At 38.9% G+C, this 19,381-nt stretch overlaps 1 protein-coding gene across 1 annotated transcript; it reads right to left on the minus strand.

Annotated features, from left to right (window-relative positions):
• Positions 1-6,904, minus strand: G6PC2 (glucose-6-phosphatase catalytic subunit 2). The gene is made up of 5 exons (XM_035006641.1): positions 6,687-6,904; positions 6,008-6,117; positions 3,576-3,690; positions 1,454-1,569; positions 1-657 (listed from the first exon to the last, which is right to left on the minus strand). The coding sequence occupies exons 1-5, from the start codon at positions 6,902-6,904 to the stop codon at positions 146-148; spliced, it is 1,071 nt and encodes a 356-aa protein (XP_034862532.1). The 3' UTR covers positions 1-145.
• Between the last annotated feature and the right edge of the window lie 12,477 nt (positions 6,905-19,381).

Raw genomic sequence — 19,381 nt, forward strand, 5'->3', positions numbered from 1 at the left:
CAAAACTAAGCATAGGTTAGGATGGGGCCTGTGGCCGCCGTTTTGTAACCTCTGCTTGGAAGCCTCCTGTCTGCCCCTGCTCTGTGGTTCTGCTGGAGAATGGAGGAGGAGCTGGGACCACGGAGCACTAAGCCCCTGCACATCTCTAATTAATCTTCTTTTCTCTTGGTTTCATTAACACATGAATACAGTAGGGAATCAGAGCAACCACAGTCAGTGGGATGGATGCACTTTTACAGAAAGACAGGACGTAAAATAAATGCTCTGCATGAGTGGGGATCTTGATGAAATGGTAGAGCTGCAGTGTGATCAACGAGGCCACGGTACAGAGCAGCCGGAAGCTCAGCTTGTAGCCATTTTCCCCTCGGCAGCTCCTAAGGAACATCTCTGAGTTGATTGCAAAGCCCAAGCCAAAGAGCACCCCAAGATTCCTCACGAGTCCGGCAAAAGGCGTGGTGTCAATGTGGATCCAGTCAGGGTTGGCACACCATTTCTTGGCTATGGGCAGAGACCACAGCAGGTCAATGTCAAACAGTCTGAGAAGCAGGTAAAAGCCGAGCGCAAACAGAAAGAGGAAGAGGTTGGTCTTCAGATATGTGCTCAGACTGGCTGTTTGGATGCCTGGAGTGTGTTCAAAGGCTTCCGCCACAAGCATGCCTGGGGATTAGATAAAGACACTGCAGATGACCATGTGCCCTTGAGCCCCTCAGGAATCATTCCTCTCTGTATTAAAGAATTTACCATCGTGTTCATGATAAAAGGCTTTAGACATCTAGGTCCTATTCATTTTCCAAAGCCCTTTCCCTAGGCAGTAGCTAAAATACTTGCCCCATGCTTTTTCCACCATCCCTGCACAAGTGAATCATTCAGAAGTCCGTGGCACTGGGTGGCAAACACTCTATAGGCAGAGCCCTGATCTAGGTGCTCGCAATTAATATTCCAATTGCCACAGCCAATTAACTAGAGAGCTTTTGAAAGGTATGTGGGGCTAAAGGGCGGAAACTCAAGCACGGTGAATGCTGCTTCAGGGATACAAAGCAGCTGCTCAATGAAGTCCATGGTCATGTAATAATCACTTCAGGTGTATCGAAGAGAGTGGCTTGGCATGCAGCCTGGAGGGCCATTATGAAGTGCCCCAAACCAAGACACCAGCCCTCTGTCTGGGCTGATACCTTCCTTGGGTGTTGGATGTGGCGCTAACCACCCTTCAGAGAAGCCCCACTCACTGACAGGTTATGTATTTATGCCATCGAATGAGACCATGCCATCGTGTACATGGAGGATTTGAGAGCTGTGTTGAACTGCTTATGCTTCCAGGGCAGCATCTGGTATCAGTGGCTTGACAGAGTTACCTGAGACTGGGGTACTGACTACCAGGGAGAATCCAATGACATAAAACAAATGACACTAAAGCTTTCCAAAGACACAACTCAAGGTAAGTGATCATATTTACCACCAAATACTCCAAGAATAACTTGATGAGGAAAATGCGTTGCTATGAATACTCTGGAGATGCAGACACTGATTTGAATCAACCAAAAAAGACTCCAAAGAAATGACCAGGTCAGTCTACGATGGAAGAATAGATATAAACGTAAAAAGCAAAGAAATTGTATCACTCTTAAAATTAAGGGGGTGACACCAGATGATCTTCCTCAGAGGAATCCATCTAACTGTGACATAACTATGATTCGAGAGTCGTTTTCTTTTTCACAATGTTTTCATGTGCTCCATAGGATCTGAAAAGCTTCAACAGAGGTTTTTCCATTTAGCAATGCATTAAGCTTAACCACTGCAATATCCTGAGATTTTAATAAGTGCTATAAAAGGGAGCCAATTTGACATCCTGATAATTATTTTAATGGAATATGGGCAATTCAAATTTGGGGGAATTGCTCATATCCAGAATGACCTAGAATGGATCATATACCCTTTTACTCTCTGTTGTATGTGCTGCTTCTTTTCTGTGCCAACATGTTTTTGTCTGAAGAAAACTCACTGGAGAGGCGGCTACCACTCTGATGAAAGTCACACAAGCATTTCATCAAGGACAAATTTTCACTGGGTTTAATTTTACAGATGCTCAAGACTCCTGATTCTTTGTTTTTTGACAAATGGAAAATAAGAGACAAGGGAATTGACTTAGACATTATATACTTTAGATTGGAAGCAGGAATTTGCAAAAAGCTTACAAAAATACTAAAGTCCAAGCTCATCATTTTCATAAAGAATTAGCAATATTCAGTTATAGGAATCCTTGGGGTTCTGCTGCTGAATGTTTGTTCCTGATAATCGGACCAAACTGTTACTGAAAAACTAAGAAATAGAAAGAATGAGACTTTCCAAGAGGAAGTAAACAGAAGTTATCCATATGGAAGAAGAATAAACAGGGATTTGGTAATATTAAGATAAGGAATAGGCACTCAATAAATATGGATGGACAAAGGAAATGTTGCAGTTATAAAAATCTAAAGGGAATTATAGTATTTATTTTTTAAAAGAAACAAATGTTTCTCAAAGTCTGGAAATTTGAGGAAGAAATTAACTACAGAGAAAAGGTGAGGATTATTTAGATTCTCTTTCAAAAATGTGTCCATGGATAGAAAATGTTAATTTCTTTAAATTATAACTTTTGACTTGTTGTTTGGGGTTGGATAATGAACACATTAAGGTGCACAAGTTGCAGTCTCATTAGAATAAACTTTGAAAATACCCAAATTTCTTTGGTGGCTGGTTTCTTATATTGCCCAATACTACTCTAAAAAGTGCAATATGTGTTGGATCTTGGAATTTTTTTTTCTTATTTTAGAAGAACTTTAAAAATGGCATACGTTATAGTATTTTTTAAGCAATTAACTGACAAATCTTATCTCAGTAGCCTAATAATGTATGATTAAAGTGGTGCTCAAAATTGTTTTAATGATAGGTAAGTATTTCAGGAGAAAAGAGAAAGAAACATCCCAATTCTTATAAGAATTATGAATAATCTTATATTAAAGTTCCAGGTCATTCTAAACACTATGATTCTACTAACATTAAGTCTACTAACAATCAAATTTAAGTTTGCCTTTAGAATGTACTTAATTAAAAAGGTTGCTAGTCTTTAAAGCTAGAATATATGTTATTGATGTCAAAAACATTGGCTATTCAAAGAAGGAAACATAATTTTTCTAAACTGATACATTCAAGGGGAGTGATAATTCCCAAACTTCTCGTTAATCTTAAAGTAAGGGAATATGCATGCAAAAATACGTCCTTATATAATTTTAGATGACTTATTTATGAGCTATCAAAGTGATTATTGTATTATGGAAACCTAAAGGCACTTCCAGCAAGTCATTAATCAACTAAACATTTCCAGCCTTATAATGTGGCAATAGCTCGGAGCTAATGAGGACATTATCTTAAAGCAAAATATTAACCTTCTATTCATTTTGCTATTTTGGCTACGATCGACTAGAATAAACACATTTCAACAACTAAAAATACACCAAAGTAAATTTTTAAAGGGCTTTCTGTATTCAAGACTTTCTGTATTCACATTCCAGTGCTACAGAAACTGGAGCAAAGCTGACCTGTGCAGGTAAGTTGTCAACGACTTATCCATCCGACTGACCGTGCGGCTCAGGGCGGCTGTTACCATGACGTACCAGACACACGATGAGCCCATTGCATGGCCAGATGGACTTCCTGCAACAACAAAGTGCCGATCCATGTGAAAGGTGGTTAATAGAGTATCGGTATCAGAAATAGACAGCAGAATATTAGCCATGAAAGCTACACATAACTCGGAAAAAAACCACAGGCTACATGTAATCTTTAGAAATGGGTAGAAATAAAAGAAATCGAGTCAAATGGAGCCTCGCAACACTATTTCAAGGAAAATTTTTTCAGATGTTTTCAAGTTCATCAAATGCCAGAAATCAAAATGTTCGAGGCTAATTAAGAGCCTAGGCTGGGGCGCCTGGGTGGCTCAGTCGGTTAAGCGACTGCCTTCGGCTCAGGTCATGATCCTGGAGTCCCGGGATCGAGTCCCGCATCGGGCTCCCTGCTCGGCGGGGAGCCTGCTTCTCCCTCTGACCCTCCCCCCCTCTCATGTGCTTGCTCTCTCTCAAATTAAAAAAAAAAAAAAAAAAAAAAAAAGAACCTAGGCTGTTACACCAAAAGCTGTCACAGCCCTCCATGTCTTTCATGCCTAATTGTTTTCAATTGATGAGAAAATTAAAGTACTGGCATTGGATCGTCAGTTTATTTTCCTTGGGCTGAGAAGTCAAATATCTGAAGGGTATCATTACTATGTTCGGCTTTACAGGTGACTTACAAAAGACTGCCATGTACCAGTGGCTAGCTCTGGGCCTACCTTGTGGCTGGTCACTGCAACAGGTGTCTTTGTCATTAAATGGATGAGGGAAGCTGTAAAGGGCATCAATCCTGACAGAAGCCAGGCAGCCTTCCTACTTCCAGAATGTCTTTCCCATGCAGCTTGATTTTTTATTTTATTTATTTATTTATTTTTATTTATTTTTTTGAGAGAGAGAGAATGAGAGAGAACACATGAGACGGGGGAGGGTCAGAGGGAGAAGCAGACTCCCTGCTGAGCAGGAAGCTCAATGTGGGACTCGATCCTGGGACTCCAGGATCATGACCTGAGCTGAAGGCAGTCGCTTAACCAACTGAGCCACCCAGGCGCCCCAGCTTGATTTTTTAAAAATTCATTTACTTTGATACTCACCATGAGATTTTACCAACTGGAGATTTATTCAGATTAAACACCAGTCTGTTTTTTAAAAACACTACATTAAGCAATCTATTTCTTATAGCTATAGTTCTTTCAAAGCTATATCTTATACAGGATTTTTCAGAGCCTTTTATATGCTTACATGAGTTGTAAATCTACAGGGAGTGAATGTAGAATACAATCTCTCTCTCTCTTTTTTTTTTCTTCAGAAAATGTCTTACGAGGTAGAACATTGCTGGGAAATGCTGGGATAAACCAAAGTAACATTTCAATTGTCTCAAAGGTTATCCATCCATCCATCCATCCATCCATCCATCCATCCATCCATCCATCCATCCATTCCACATTGGTTTCACAAAGATAAAATACACATCATCCCTGTCATGATGGGACAGGTTATTGGGGGAGTCATATATATGTAAAGAATTAATTATAGTACAGTGTGATAAATATTATGACAAATGGATGTATATTTTTATGGGAGCAAGAAAGAAATATATTTGGAGAACTCATTAGGAACTTACACATTCACTATACTCAGTGTTAGTTTCAGGATGTCAAATGGCAAGAATTTTTTGCTATGTGACAAATTGTGGTAAGGTACAGTATCACACATTACATAACATGTAATTTTCCTTTATATATATATATATATATATATAAACCTTTTCATAATCTTAAACTCAACTTTCATTAACAAAGATTTTACATTCATATAGAATCTTACTTATAAAAGGAAGTGGCCCAAGAAGTCTACTTATATGCTATATACACAAGACCAAAAAAGAAGTTTGAAAGAAAAAATGCTAAAATTAGAAATAATCTATACTGGTAATAGTAAAACCAGGAAGTCCTTACCTCATTCATGAGATTCTCAGAAGATCCATAATAACTTTGCAAGTTGCTCGGCAACAGATAAATCAACATTTCTAGGATTTTAATACAGTTCTTTGGGAATTTCTTCTAGCTAATTGTTTTTTGTTTGTTTTAGAACCAAATCATTCCATTCTTCCAAGAAATAAATGAAAAATATAAAATCATTTGGAAAGTAGTCTCCCAATTTACCTTTTTACGAATAACAAAGTGATTATTCATAAAACTTCTTTCCTTTTCATTAGCAATTTTTATGCTTATGAACTTTTAGTATCCTCACCCATGATATTTTCTTTAATACCCTATATAGTATCATATAGTAATTAGGTAATAACCATACATAATGACTCTCTGTTGGAATATCTTTAGTAACTTGAAGCTGCTATAATTGCTTACCTGGACCTGTTTCACATGTAGTGGGGAACTGTTCAAGGCATGGACTTGAGTGATTTGGGTAAATCTGAGTTTCTTGGACCCACCAGTAAGGCCGATGACCAAACAATATCCTGTATTTAAAGAAATATAAATATGCACACATATTTAAACACACAACTATTGCTTAACTGAAGACTAGCTATCTCTCCTATAAAAATGACTCAAGCAGAGGGCTGACAGGGAAACCTCATGATTAAGAGAGTTTGGGTTCTGGTCTGTCTCTTATTATAGGGGATGTCACAGTCATTTGGAGTTTTTGGCATCCTAGTTTCCAAGAAAAACAGGGACTTTTTCCTTGGAGGGAAACTTCTGTGGATGCTTTGGATTCTTAGACTGGGAATATCCAAGTGGTCCCTGGAATTATCAATCCGTTCATTACGGTGCTGTTCATTTAACTATCTTCTTCTTTAATCACAGCATATGTGTTACAGGGTTTGGAATTTACTTATAAGTCAAATAAAGTATATATTTCTATGCTTTCTGTAAATTCTATTTATGAATAGGTGTTTCAAGTTAACTGACACGTTTGAAAGATTTTCCAAGTAAAACTATACACATCTGAAATGTGATAATTAAGCCAAAGCTACCAATTTAAGAATAAACTTTACAAAAAAAAACAAAAAACAAACAGAAGGCTTACCATTTAAAAATAAGATTGAACCAATCCCCAATGACTGCTACCCATATCATCTTGGTTCCAACTGTCTGATTAAGTTGAAACCAAAGTGGAAAATAAATAGAAAAGATATTCCGGGGATCGCCAACATTGGACATAAAATTTAGAAAATTGTAGTAAGCTCGATAGTCGTTCTGCAAATGCTGAATAGCGAGCACTCCATTCCTATGAAGGAAATCCATCTCGAAAGAGAGGCAATTCTAAACATAGAGCAATTGGAGCTGAAATGCTCTGGGTCCCACTGTTTTTATATGCTGCCCTCATGGCGGGTGCGGCCATTACCGCAACATGTGATGCTGACCATCTGTGAGAGGGCACGTCAGCCCTCCTCTGCCGAAAAGCTCATCTGTTGATGATTTTAATTGGTGCCAAAGAGGTGAAGTACATGCTGATCTGTGGCAAGTCGAGGGAAAATTTGGGTAGAGACACAATGAATTTCTTATGCAACCTCCCTTTTGTGTGCACAGTTGGATCATGTTTGCTTGAAATTTTTTGCACAGTTCATTTCCTTCGAGGGCAAAGACATTGGCAATTTCTATGCTTGGCTAGAAGACTACGCAAATAATTACTGCATGTCAAATAGTCCTTAAAGCCATGCATTTTAATTTAAAATAGACTGTGGCTCTTTGACTATTTTATTGGGTCTCTGAGAAAACTGGATGAGTAAACATCTGGGCATGAAAAATTTATGTGATATGACAGGTTATTTTCTGAATACAGACTTTTAAATAAAAATATTTTGATATTTCTTTATTAGCAGAGAGAATGGCATATACAGACAGAGAAGGAAATACATGAAATATATGAAATCTGCAAGGAAACCTGTTTTTTGACTCTAAGGCAAGAACGCAGACAAGGAGGTCACTTGGGTAATAGAACTGTGTTAGGAATAAGTCATATTTTTATGGACAAGAGAATATAGTTGAGAACACCGGGGAACCACTCATGTAATAGGAAGATAAAAATCATCTTTAAGGGGCTTTTCACTGATCAGGAAAATGGTTTGTTGAAAACAGAGCATTCAGCAGAAATATGAGGGAAGCACCCAAACAAACATGTAGATTGGGGATAAACAGAAGGGCAGCTCAGAGAGACCCAGGGGTCCAAGTCTACAGTGAGGTGCTGGAGCTAGAGGACGAAGTCTGCAAGGATTCAAGGGTCCCTGCAAAGCAATGAAGTCCGACCCAGAAGTGGAGGGGGAGGGTGGGTCGAGCGTTTGCTCTCCTATCATTCAGATCCTTGTCTTCTATCATCACGTCCTCCTCATGAAGAACCTTCTTCACAGGCTACGAATGGCACCTTGGATTTCTCTTGGAGGCCTGCCCCATCATTTAACAGCGCCATCGTCATGGGGATCCAATGTCTATATGCACCTTCCCAGCCTCTGCTGTCACCCCTGGAGGAAATGCTTTGACTGCCCGTTAAAATGTTTTGGGATGTTTTTTTTTTAAAAAATTCAGGATCTTTGTCCTACCCCAGACAAATTAAGTTTCTGGTGATTGGCCCCAAGCACTGGTAATTTAAAAAATACTTTTCAAGTGATTCCAGTGTGCAGCTAGGGTTGAGAATCATTATTATAAAGAAATGTATACATTATCTGTTCTCCTTTCAGCCTTAAGCCCCTCCCCCTGCCCAAAGTCAATCTGAAAGAAACTTCAATGACATCGAATATGTAAATTATTGCATATAACTGGATTTGCTTGTTCAATTCAATTTTTACAACGACTGATGTATCTTCTCAAGACTTCAGAGAATCTGGGGTGCCTGGGTGGCTCAGTCGTTAAGTGTCTGCCTTTGTCTCAGGTCATGATCCCAGGGTCCTGGGATCGAGCCCCGCATCGGGCTCCCTGCTCGGCGGGAAGCCTGCTTCTCCCTCTCACACTCCCCCTGCTTGTGTTCCCTCTCTCGCTGTGTTTCTCTCTGTCTAATAAATAAATAAAATCTTTAAAAAAAAAAAAAAGACTTCAGAGACTCTCTCTCTGATGAAAGAACCCTAATCTAGTGAGAAATTTATAAAGCTGGTAACAGTTGTATACAACCTTGGTATTGTGGTCCAGAAGAGGTGAAGCAATGGTGACGACTGAAATATGTGCCTCGTAAAGCAGGGCATGCTGATGGCAACCTCCCTCACCCGGTTTTCTGTGGTGCTCTTCTGGAAGGAGGTTAAAACACAGCCTCGTTTCTGTGGATGAGAACTCTGGTTTGACAGTCAAAGTGGGATGGCAAGTGGCACCAGGTCATTTTTCAGAAAATGATTTTATTTTATTTTATTTTATTTTATTTTATTTTATTTTATTTTATTTTATTTTATTTTATTTTATTTTATTTTATTTTATTTTATTTATGTAAGAGAGAGAGAGGGCGAGTGAGCATGAGCAGGGGGAGGAGGGACAGAAGCGGAGGAGAGGGAGAAGCAGACTCCGGGCTGAGTGAGAAGGCTGCTGCAGGGCTCAATCCCAGGACCCGGAGATCATGACCTGAGCCAAAGGCAGCCACTTAACCGACTGAGCCACCCAAGTGCGCCCCCCGCCCCCAGTAAGTGACTTTAAATGGCTACCAGGAAATGAATATTCATCTCTATCCACAGTGAGAGATTTACCAGTCTCCTTTATCATTCTTATCATTTCAGCAGGAGGAGAACCAGAAAAGGTCAGCCAGCGCTGGCTCTCTCCACTGGCAGAGTTTTGCTCTTCCCCCAGGCAGCCCAGGATTACACCTTGGTTCTCCCACTAGTGTGCTAATCTGATCTGAATGATGTATGTGTTGGGATAAAATCAAATGTGCTGAAAGCTCTGTTGCACTTTAGAATGCCTTGCATTCATGCTCTTCCAATAATTTGCCTTCAAAAATACTCTCTCTTATTATCCAGTTTTAACTTCACAATAGTTCAGTAATCCTCATTTTAGTGATGGAAAATGTGCAAGCAACCAGGCCCAGGTCATTTCTGTAGTGGAGGAGCTCTGTTTGGAGACTAAATTTTTATTTCCAGACCAATGGTTCTTCTTACTCTAGGCTGTGTCTAGATTGTTCAAAGCCAATATTGGTGAGATTTTAAACAGTGGCAAAATGAATAAAAGCTAATGTTATGACCAGCTTATTTCAAATGTTTTCAACTACCCAGACCCCCAATTCACCTGTATCGTTGTTCTAACTATGAAGCTTTTCTGTGTAGTCCTAAGAGAAAATTGGTTGACACAGAAACACATCTGGCCAGCTGCCAGAGCATGAGGAGAACTTCATAGATACAATCACCACTTTGAACTTCTCTTGGATGGCTTATCTCATCACTGGACAGCAGGGACGCTGTTGTTAGGGGGACTCAGGGGCTACTGTTACCTTCCCAGTCTCTGGCATCTTCTCTGAAGGAAGGATCAAGTAGCAGTCAGATGGACACTTCAGAGCTTAAAGCTGACTCTCATTCCCACCCTTTGCTGATAGCCTTGCAACCCAGCAGACATCTTCTCTGGGGACAGACAAAAGAAAGCCACTCAAATGAGAACAGAGAGAGGTTATTTATTCTGAGTTCGCTATAGCAAGAGTCATCTACCATCACTTGCATCTGACCAAGATTCAGAAGCAGGCAGGGAGTGGAAAAGCTTTACTGTGTAGTGGGAATAAGCAGAGGCCTCAGGTATGCTCTGATTAGAGGTTGTTGGCACAAGCAAGCGGGAGATGAGTTAACTAGAAGCGGCACATTTTATGTGATGGGTTTGGGGAGCCTATATAGTTTTCTCTGGTTGATCCTGAGTAGGAAGCTGGGGAAAAAATAGGGAAGCTGGCAGTCATTGACCAAATCCTGACCATGCTGGGCAGATTGCTTCAGAGGTTTTGGGTCAGAATTTTGTTGTCATATTTGGTCTGGCCATTGTCCACTTGAAAATTCAGTCCCTCACAAAACAAATTGAGTAAGTATGTGTCAGAAGAAGTTGATGTGGCATCCCACCAAGAAATAAGGGAATCCCTTGTCTATCCTATAATTCTACAATTCTTATTATTCATTGAATCAAAAAGAGAGCATAGTCTTACTTACCAAAGATAAATGAATTTATTCAGGTATGCACTACTCTCTATGAGGCATTAGCCTTGACTAATCGGAGTCTATGCTTCTAGCTTTTTTGTTTTTCATATTCAGGTTCTATAATTTCCATAATCTCTTTAATGAGCCATGAGGAAGAACATTACTCTTCTTTATTCTTTTTCTGAGAAGAGTTTAAGCTACATATTTCATCATATTCATTTTCTTCGGAAATGTCTTTTCCCTAAACCAGGATGTGAATGACTTCAAATACATTTTGTCTTAAAATTAAAAATTCAACTTCATGCTCATTCAGTCCCTCAGAGTCTGTGGACTGTGATGAATTTAGCTGCACATTAGTTTTTCATCTTAGGTAGTTAATTTAGAGAGACTGACTGTCTCCTGAGGACTATCTAGTTCTATAGACTGTGGTATAATTAACTGAAGTAAAAGCACTTTGATTTCTTTTGCCTTTTAACAAGATCTGCTTAGTCTTTTTATTCCCTATGGTTTATCATTTTTAGTCTTTTCATATCTCAGCTTATATGCACTTCCTTGGAGATGCCGTCTCTGACCAGCATCCTTGCCATTCCTTTGACAGTGCTTTCTCTCAAACACTCTTTTCTTTTAAGGGATTATATTAGTTTGTTGGGACTGACACAGAAAGCACTAGACTGGGTGGTTTAAACAACAGAAATTTATTTTCTCACAATTCTAGAAGCTGCATGTCCCAGGTGTCTGCAGGAATAGCTTCTTCTGAAGCCTCTCTCCTTGGCTTGTAGATGGCCATTTTCTTTCTGTGTCTTCACATGGTCATCCTTCTGTTGGAATGTCCACCAGTCATATTGGGTTAGGTCCCATCCTAATGACCTCATTTTTGCTTAGTTAACTCTTCAAAGACCCTATCTCCATTGTCACATTCTGAGGTACTGGGGTTAAGACTTCAATATACGAATTTTGGGGGATGAAATTCATCCCGTACCAGGGATTTACTTAACAATTTGTAATTGTGTATTTGATTTAAGCTTATGTCTTTAATCTCTCTTTACTGTACCATAGCGCAAGCTCCATAAAATAAGGGATCATGTTTGCTTTGTGTACCAGCCACCAGCATAGACCCCAGCACAAGCCCATGCTGGGGTTGATTTCCCAGGAAGCTTACACGAGCCCCTGCTATGGCAGGTTATTGCTGGGAGCTGCTGGGAGTTGTACAGCATATTAATAATTTTATATTCTTTTTTATTAAAGAGAGGCCCCAATATTAGAAGGGTTTTACCTCTCCCAAAACCTGGACCTGCACCTGGGTTTTTCCTTGTTATTCAATAAATATCTCTTTATTGAATGAATGAATTATTAAACAAAACTTGATGTGAGTACTAACTTATGTAAAGAAGCTTAAAAAAGGTTTGTTATTCAGTTAGTCTCAACTCAAATGCATTTTTTCCACAAAGATGTTATAAAGTGGCTGGGTCAAGAATGCTTCTTTAAGATGGAGAAAATTATATATAGTGTTTACCTAAGAAAAAAGAAATATATGTACACATCTGCTTATGTTTAAAGAGAGTAGAAGAATAAATAATTTTTTAAAGTTCTCTATCAGGAAAAGAAGGGGATAGAGTGAATGGGAAAAGCTAGACTTCTTTAAATATCCTTATTTTCTAGACTTGACTTTGAAACCATGTAAATATTTTACATAATTATAAAACTGAAATTTAAAAAGCAGTTAATGTAAAATTTTGCCATCTGTCAGCAGAGTTGCCATGGCTTGGGGTAAGGATGCTCTCCAGTACTTATCTTATGTGGTTCCCAGCAAGAGAAAGAGGCAGGGAATTGGTTCTTTTCTGGTACTAATAATCTTCACGTAGAGTTTTTCCCTTCAATAACAGAGCCTGCCTCATACACTGAGTCATTTCAAAGTCAAGGTTGTTAGGATTAAGGTCTGTCCCAAATCAGTTTACCAAATAATGGAACAAAGCCATGTCTAAGTTATGCAGCCCAAGATCCAAAAAAGTGGAGATCTACCTCTATCCTCCTTTTGAGGTTTTCTTTCTCAAAGTGTGGTCTATGGACCACCTGCTTCCTGCCACGTGCATATAGATTCCCAGGCCCACACCAGACTATGGAATCAGACTCTTTGGGATTGAGGTCCAGCAATGTGCATTTTAGTAAGCTTCCTATGTGGTTCTTCTACACATCAAATTGCTGAAGCTCCATCTTAATTCATCTCTGAATGAATGATGAATGATTATACAAGCTGTCATATACCTCCTATATGTCCTGTGTGTAGTTGACCCTTTCTTATACCACTTTCTCAGCTTCTATGCTAAGGCATTTTTTCTCAGCTCCCTTATTTGGGGTCTGTATTTTTCTCCCTTTTTCCACGTGGATGCAGATTTGGTGTGTTTTTGTTTCCCTCCTTTGGAATCTCCTTTCCATTCTCTCTCTCTCTTTTTAAGTAAAGCCCATGGTAAACACTCAAAAAATATTAAAAATAAAAAAATATTAGCTATAATTAACATTCGTTGTTCTTATTTTGCCAGACAGTTTGTAAAAGTGGGGTTGACCTCCAATCATGAGATTCTTGAGCAGACTAGAAGTAGGGCAGTGATAACATTTCAGTCTTATACACAAATATTCTGTTACTTCTCCTTTGAGCTCTGACATCTCTGCCTCTTCCTCCCTCCCTCCCTTTTTTCTCTCCTTCCTTTCTCTCCCCTTCCCTCTATCCCTCTTTCTCATGCTAAATCCATCCTCTCTCCTCTTTATGTTAAATACATATCGAGTTCAGTCTTTGCATTAGTCACAAACTTCAACCTTCCCCTGTACCCTGAGAAAGAAGACAACTTCAAGACAGCAGAGCCAAATCTGAATGGTTCACCACCGCATCTTAGAATCAAGCCAGATGTCCTCCACATAATGAGAGTCTTCAGAAAATTGCACAACCACCCTGCTCTTCAGGATCAAGAACTTTTCTTCCCGCTGTGGTAGAACTCTCCATTTAATTCCTTGGTGTTTTGTTCAAGGACTAGAACTCTGCCATGCCAGTTAAAGCACTTTTGAGTGGAAGCAATCTTTAAGAGTATGTGATTTGGTTCCAATATTAGCTGAATCTCTTTGGCCACTAGGCCAAGAGTCCATGACCTGAATTTGACCTATTTAGAGGTCATCAAACTTTCTGAAATCATATGCAAAATATTAGTGCATGTGCCTGTTACTTGGAAGAAGGCCACGGCTTTCACAAGATTCTCAGTGGAATCCTTGGCCCAAGTGAATTAAGTATAGCGTAAGGTTCACTGGAATCCCATCTAATTTCCATGGTGCCTACACCCAGGATCCTTTCATTTCCTGTTTCTTCAGAGTTATCTTCAGTACTCCAATCTCCCCAGCACGATTTGCTGGTCTGAATGACTCCCTTCCTCTTAATGACTTTTTAAAAATCTTTTAATACTATAGCCAGTCTCAAAACTCTGTACTGTTGCCTTCTTTTCAGTTAACTCCAGTAGTTGAATAATTCCAGTTCTTTCCAAAACTTTCTCACTCTGATTCATTTAGGTTTTCCTGGGGTTTCGATTGGCAGTAAATCCTGCCAGTTTGACTTAGATTGCAACCTGTAGGACAGAGGCTAGAATTCCTTTAATATGCTCCGCATGCCAAATAGATAGCCACAAGATATATTCTTATCATGAGATGAACCATTCATCCCTGAGGTATAGTGCTCTTTGCAATTCAACGTCATTCAGAGATATTTGACTCCAGCTTGTGTCGCTGGTGCACTGGTAGTAAACAAAAGCGTATTTTGGAGGCATTGACCTTTATGTCTTTGCACATGGTCATTATCCTTTTACTACAAGCTTATCTGCCTGCTGTAAAATAATTGTATTTGAAATCTCTCCAGGGGCACCTTGTAATGTAAAATGGATTTATTTCAGACTGAGTTGAGACCCTAGTGACTTTCAGAAAAGAATTACTTCCATTCCGGTTAGGATTCCGGGAATATTGGCATTCCATGATGACACTGTTACAAGTGACCCGGCTATCGATATTTTCTAGGTACCCCCTCCACTTGTCTCATTATTCATTCTTCTCTATAAATGATCATGAACTGTACATTCATAAACTTTTCCTTGGATCACCAAAGGACCTAACAGAGCAGCCCATTGGGCAATACTATTCTTTTTCTTCATAGTGCAGTTAAGACACTTTGCACCTGGGTTCCTTTTTATAGATGGCCCAAAGAATACCTACCTACTGTAGGTATTCTCAAACTTTACTGTACATCAGGATTTTATTACTATATAGAATGTCTTTTGTATGTTTGGAAAATGTACACTTTCTTTTCTTTGAAGTGTTGATGTCCTTCATATTTTTTATTTTAATGATTTTGAGGTATAAATGAATAATTTGAGGGATAATTTATATATCATAAAATTCACCATTGTAAATGTACAATTCAGTTATTTCTAGTAAATTTATGGAGTTGTGCAACCATCACCACAAACCAGTTTAGAATGTCTCCATCACTGTGGAATGTTCCCTTGTGCCCTCATGCAGTTAATGTTTGCTTCCACTCCCAGCTCTAAGCAAGGACTGAACTGTCTCTGTGGATTTGCCTTATCTGGATATCTTATGCAAAAGGTATTTTACGCAAAGGACGTTTTATGCAATGGGAGTTATATAATATGTAGCCTTTTGTCTCTGACTTAATAATGTTTTTGAGTATTTTTAATACTCAAAATAATTATGTTTTTTAGTATTTTTTTTAGGAATAATTGCATCTTAGTTTGCTGTAAGCCTTTGGGTTATTTCCAGGGCACTGAAATGGTTGGTTTTTATAATTTTGTTCAGTTTTATAGTTGCTTTTTTGGGGACAGGATTTGGCGACTTCTTCATTCCACCATGCTGGAGGTCCTAGCCCTTTTTTAAATTTTAGGGAGGAAATGAAAGGCTCCAGGTAAAATCTGGCACTGAAGGTTGACTTCACTTTGGATATACTGTGCTTTGATCATAGCAATTATCATAAGAGACATTTTCTTGAATCATCTTTTCCAATGACTCCTGACATAGGCCATGCAGAGATCTAGAAAATTTAAAGTTTTTGTTCAAGAGTCTTTCGAATACAGGCATTTTCTATTACTTGTTCTTAACCTGGAATCTGCCCAAAGAGCTTTCCTCTCTTCTGAATTCATAGTAACTCCTTATCATTTTTAATTTTCTCAGTGAACAGATATTGAAAGTACAAGTACTAGCTAGCATTTGGGGAGTTCAGTATAAATGTATTATGTCATAAAGGGATCCTTATATCTAGAAAAGTGGAAAACTTTTCATCTTAACCATGGCATTGCTTTTATCATTTTAATCCTGAGTTCTGCCCCCAAGACGGAAGGTATCTACTCAGCAAGGGCATGTGCCATAGAGGACAATGACCTTTCTTCTTGTACCCCATGATCCTTCACCCATTGGAGAAAGAATCAAGTTTCCAGAGAAGGAGCAATAGAGTTTCAGCCAGTCTGACCAAGGCTCCTGTAACCATGGCCCAGAAGCCCCCAGACTGGAAATACGTACCTACTTCCTGCTACACCCTCCCCTACCCTGGGTTGCAGACCATATGTATCCCAGAGAATATAGTGCCCCTCTCAGCACATGGCACATAAGAGATATCCCAAAACTCCTGGTTGGGTTGAAATGAAAGGCAGGCATGTATGATGATAGTGATGATGGTGGTGTTCTATGGAGTTGTGATGGGGGAGCTTCCGCTTTTTCCTTTTTAAAGCCAAGGAAGCTGTGCTGAACAGAAAGAAAAGCTGGTTGTTTCTAGCTACATTTGGAGGAAGAGAGAAACCATTCATCTTTTCTTCCAGAGAGGAATATTTTGACAAATGACACAGAAGTTTCTCCCTCACTCCTTGGTTGAGGATGAGCCCTGAGAAAGAATAAAAGAGAGTGGACACCAGGGGCTGCCCTAAAATCTGCACATCAGTGGGACAACCACTGGCCGCAGTCCAAGGTCCAGTAAGTAATTCATCAAGCTGGTGGTCCACTCAGCACCCCTCCATGAATCTTGTTAAGTGCTGTATTCACTAACCTGGACCAGTGAAAACCTTAGAAACAAGCATCATTATTCATTCAGCTCAAGTTCTGAGATGCCAATAGATACAATTTTGCTTTAAGAGAAATATTACCAGAAATCAGAAGTCCTTGGATAAATATCTGTGAAATGAAAGGAGATATTACAGCAAACTATATGTCTAAGCTTATTAATAATAGTCCCTTGGCTGGAATCTGACTCATGTTGTGATGTGTTAAATGTTGGTAATAATTTGTCCTGATTTTGTTGGTCTGAATTAGCTCTTAGGATAGAGTACCCAATATCAGGTACCCCTGAGCATGTTATTTACACATATGTTTTATTGTTGGTGTTTGAATCCTTAATGATAATGAAAGAAAATAGTAGTAAAGACCTTTTGGCCTATAATCAAGGGCTTTATATCCACAAACATGCCATGGTCAGAGATGAAAATAATAATTTTAACTCCATAATACAAGCCATATATATTTTCCATTCTTTAAAGTGCATATCCTCTGTGTTCTTTTCCTATTTTTCTTTCCTCCTCAGCTTTATCAAGAAGGATGCAAATAGTGAATCAATTTCATTTACTTGGAGTTCCTGACAAGTATCCCTGCATCTTGTCCATCCTTTAGCAAATTCAAGTTGAATAGCTAGTGCCTCTTTCTGGTCCTCAGATGATTTTAATAGAGTTCTAGTTCCTTCCAGTTTGAAATTCTGCAAGATAGCAATGTTCTATAGGCCCCCCAAAATATTGTCAGAAAAGCTGGAAGAGTAGAAAAGAAGAGATCTTCTGTAAACCACAAGAATCGATTCTGAGGACCATCTGGATGTTTCCATCCACTAATAATTGGAGTCAACTTAGCAAGAGTAATCCACTAAAGAAGGCAGAAAAATGAGTCAGCTGCAAGATGTTCACCTTAGTCTAAGAGATATAGTTGTAGCCTTGTGTCAGTGGTGAATATCTCAAAGCCTTGCTAATAAACTCTTTTTTTTTCCATTTTGCTCATAGATCGGTCATGCTTTGCCATATTCTACCAGGAACGCATAGATAGATGGTCCACACATTATTTCAAGCTGGGGAAATAATTTATTATCTTGAACTAGTAATGGCCTAAAGAAGTTACTGAAACTGTTTTCAGACGATTGTTTGAAATTTAGTATCCATATGTTGAAACTAAAATTGTTATATTTGTGAGATATTGGCAAATTATTAAATGGATAATGCTAAATAACCACACCTAATTAATTCAACTTGAATTGGGTGGAAGGAATATATTCTATACTTATCCAGACATAGCAGAATGCATGTTTCCTTAAGATCAAAATTCAACAAGTAGTGTGATTGTCTTGTAATGGGAGCAATATGCATTGCCTTGGCTAAAGTGAGTATTCAGTTGTAATAATTTCTCTTATTTCTTGGCCAACTTAGATTTTGTTCTATTTAAAGTCTTACTTATATGTGTTTTAATATGACAGTCTATTGCATAGGAAGTAGGTAGGGTATAAAATCATGAAAACAAGAAACCATTTTGAGTACTTATATTATAGGGACCTCTTCGAAGGCATTTACATTTATTATCTCTTTTAGTCTTCACATTGGATATATGGAGGAAGAAGGTATTATTATTGTTACCCTCACTTTACAGATGAGGAAACTGAGGTCCAATAGGCCAAGTACCTTGCCCAACATCAAACTTAGTAAATGATGGAGGCTGGACTTCAAACTCAGGCAGTATTACTGCAGAGTTGGAGCAGTTAGCCACTGTTGAATTGACTAAAGAAGTAACATGCCTACGGGATATTAACACTTGGATCTCCCAACAATATCCTCTCCTGCCTCACCTCCCTGCATCACCCTTCCCCCAGCACACCAAAACAACCACGAAGATGATTTCCATCCCACCAACAGCATCACCATTCTTACAGATATTCTTACAGATATCAGAGTTGAAAACCTTGAATTACTTCTGGCTTCCCCGCTTCTTTTCGCTTTTATCAGCAACACAGACTATCAGAGAGGGTAGGTATCAAGAAACTTGTCCATAAAAAGTTTTGTGTCTTTGAGTTTCTACTTGGGCAAAGAATACCAGTACTAGGTACTGCTCTTTGTTTCTGTTTCACGTGGTCAAAAACAGAGACTTAAGAAATTTTGGAAACGTTCATATTAGAAGCCAGTAGACAGTAATGTTCCAACCAAATGATGAGACAGATTAAGCAATGGTATTTTTATTAGCTTTATTTTTTTTTTTTAATTAACTTTAAGCTACAGGGAGTATTAAAGAAGAGGGAATATACTTGGCAACAGAATGCGATTAAAGTTCAATATTCATATTTGTTACAGAAGCCTTTATTTGAAACTGATGAAGGCCTTGTGCTGGGGCGAGTCCCTCTGGAGCTATTAATTAGTATTTTACGAAGCAGAGCTAAGAGTCCGACTTGTCTCAGAGAAAACTACAAATCCCAGAATGCACTTCCCCTATCTTTTCGCGAGAATCCCGGAGGGCTAGATCAACCAATCCCGTCATGAGGAGCCTAGCTATCAGCCAATCCGAAGGCGAATGGGCGCCCGAGGGCGGG

This window comes from Mirounga leonina, unplaced genomic scaffold (genome assembly GCF_011800145.1).
Source record: "Mirounga leonina isolate KUSES-001 unplaced genomic scaffold, KU_Mleo_1.0 Mir_151, whole genome shotgun sequence".
Classification (NCBI taxonomy): Eukaryota; Metazoa; Chordata; class Mammalia; order Carnivora; family Phocidae; genus Mirounga; species Mirounga leonina.

What these genes read in the sequence shown, in the direction of transcription:
- G6PC2 (XM_035006641.1), bottom strand. Translation starts at nt 6,904, where the DNA reads ATGGATTTCCTTCATAGGAATGGAGTGCTCGCTATTCAGCATTTGCAG. An exon ending in TTCAATCTTATTTTTAAATG is followed by an intron (nt 6,118 to 6,686) that starts GTAAGCCTTCTG and finishes CTTTAAATACAG; the next exon opens with GATATTGTTTGGTCATCGGC. An exon ending in TACATGTGAAACAGGTCCAG is followed by an intron (nt 3,691 to 6,007) that starts GTAAGCAATTAT and finishes TTGTTGTTGCAG; the next exon opens with GAAGTCCATCTGGCCATGCA.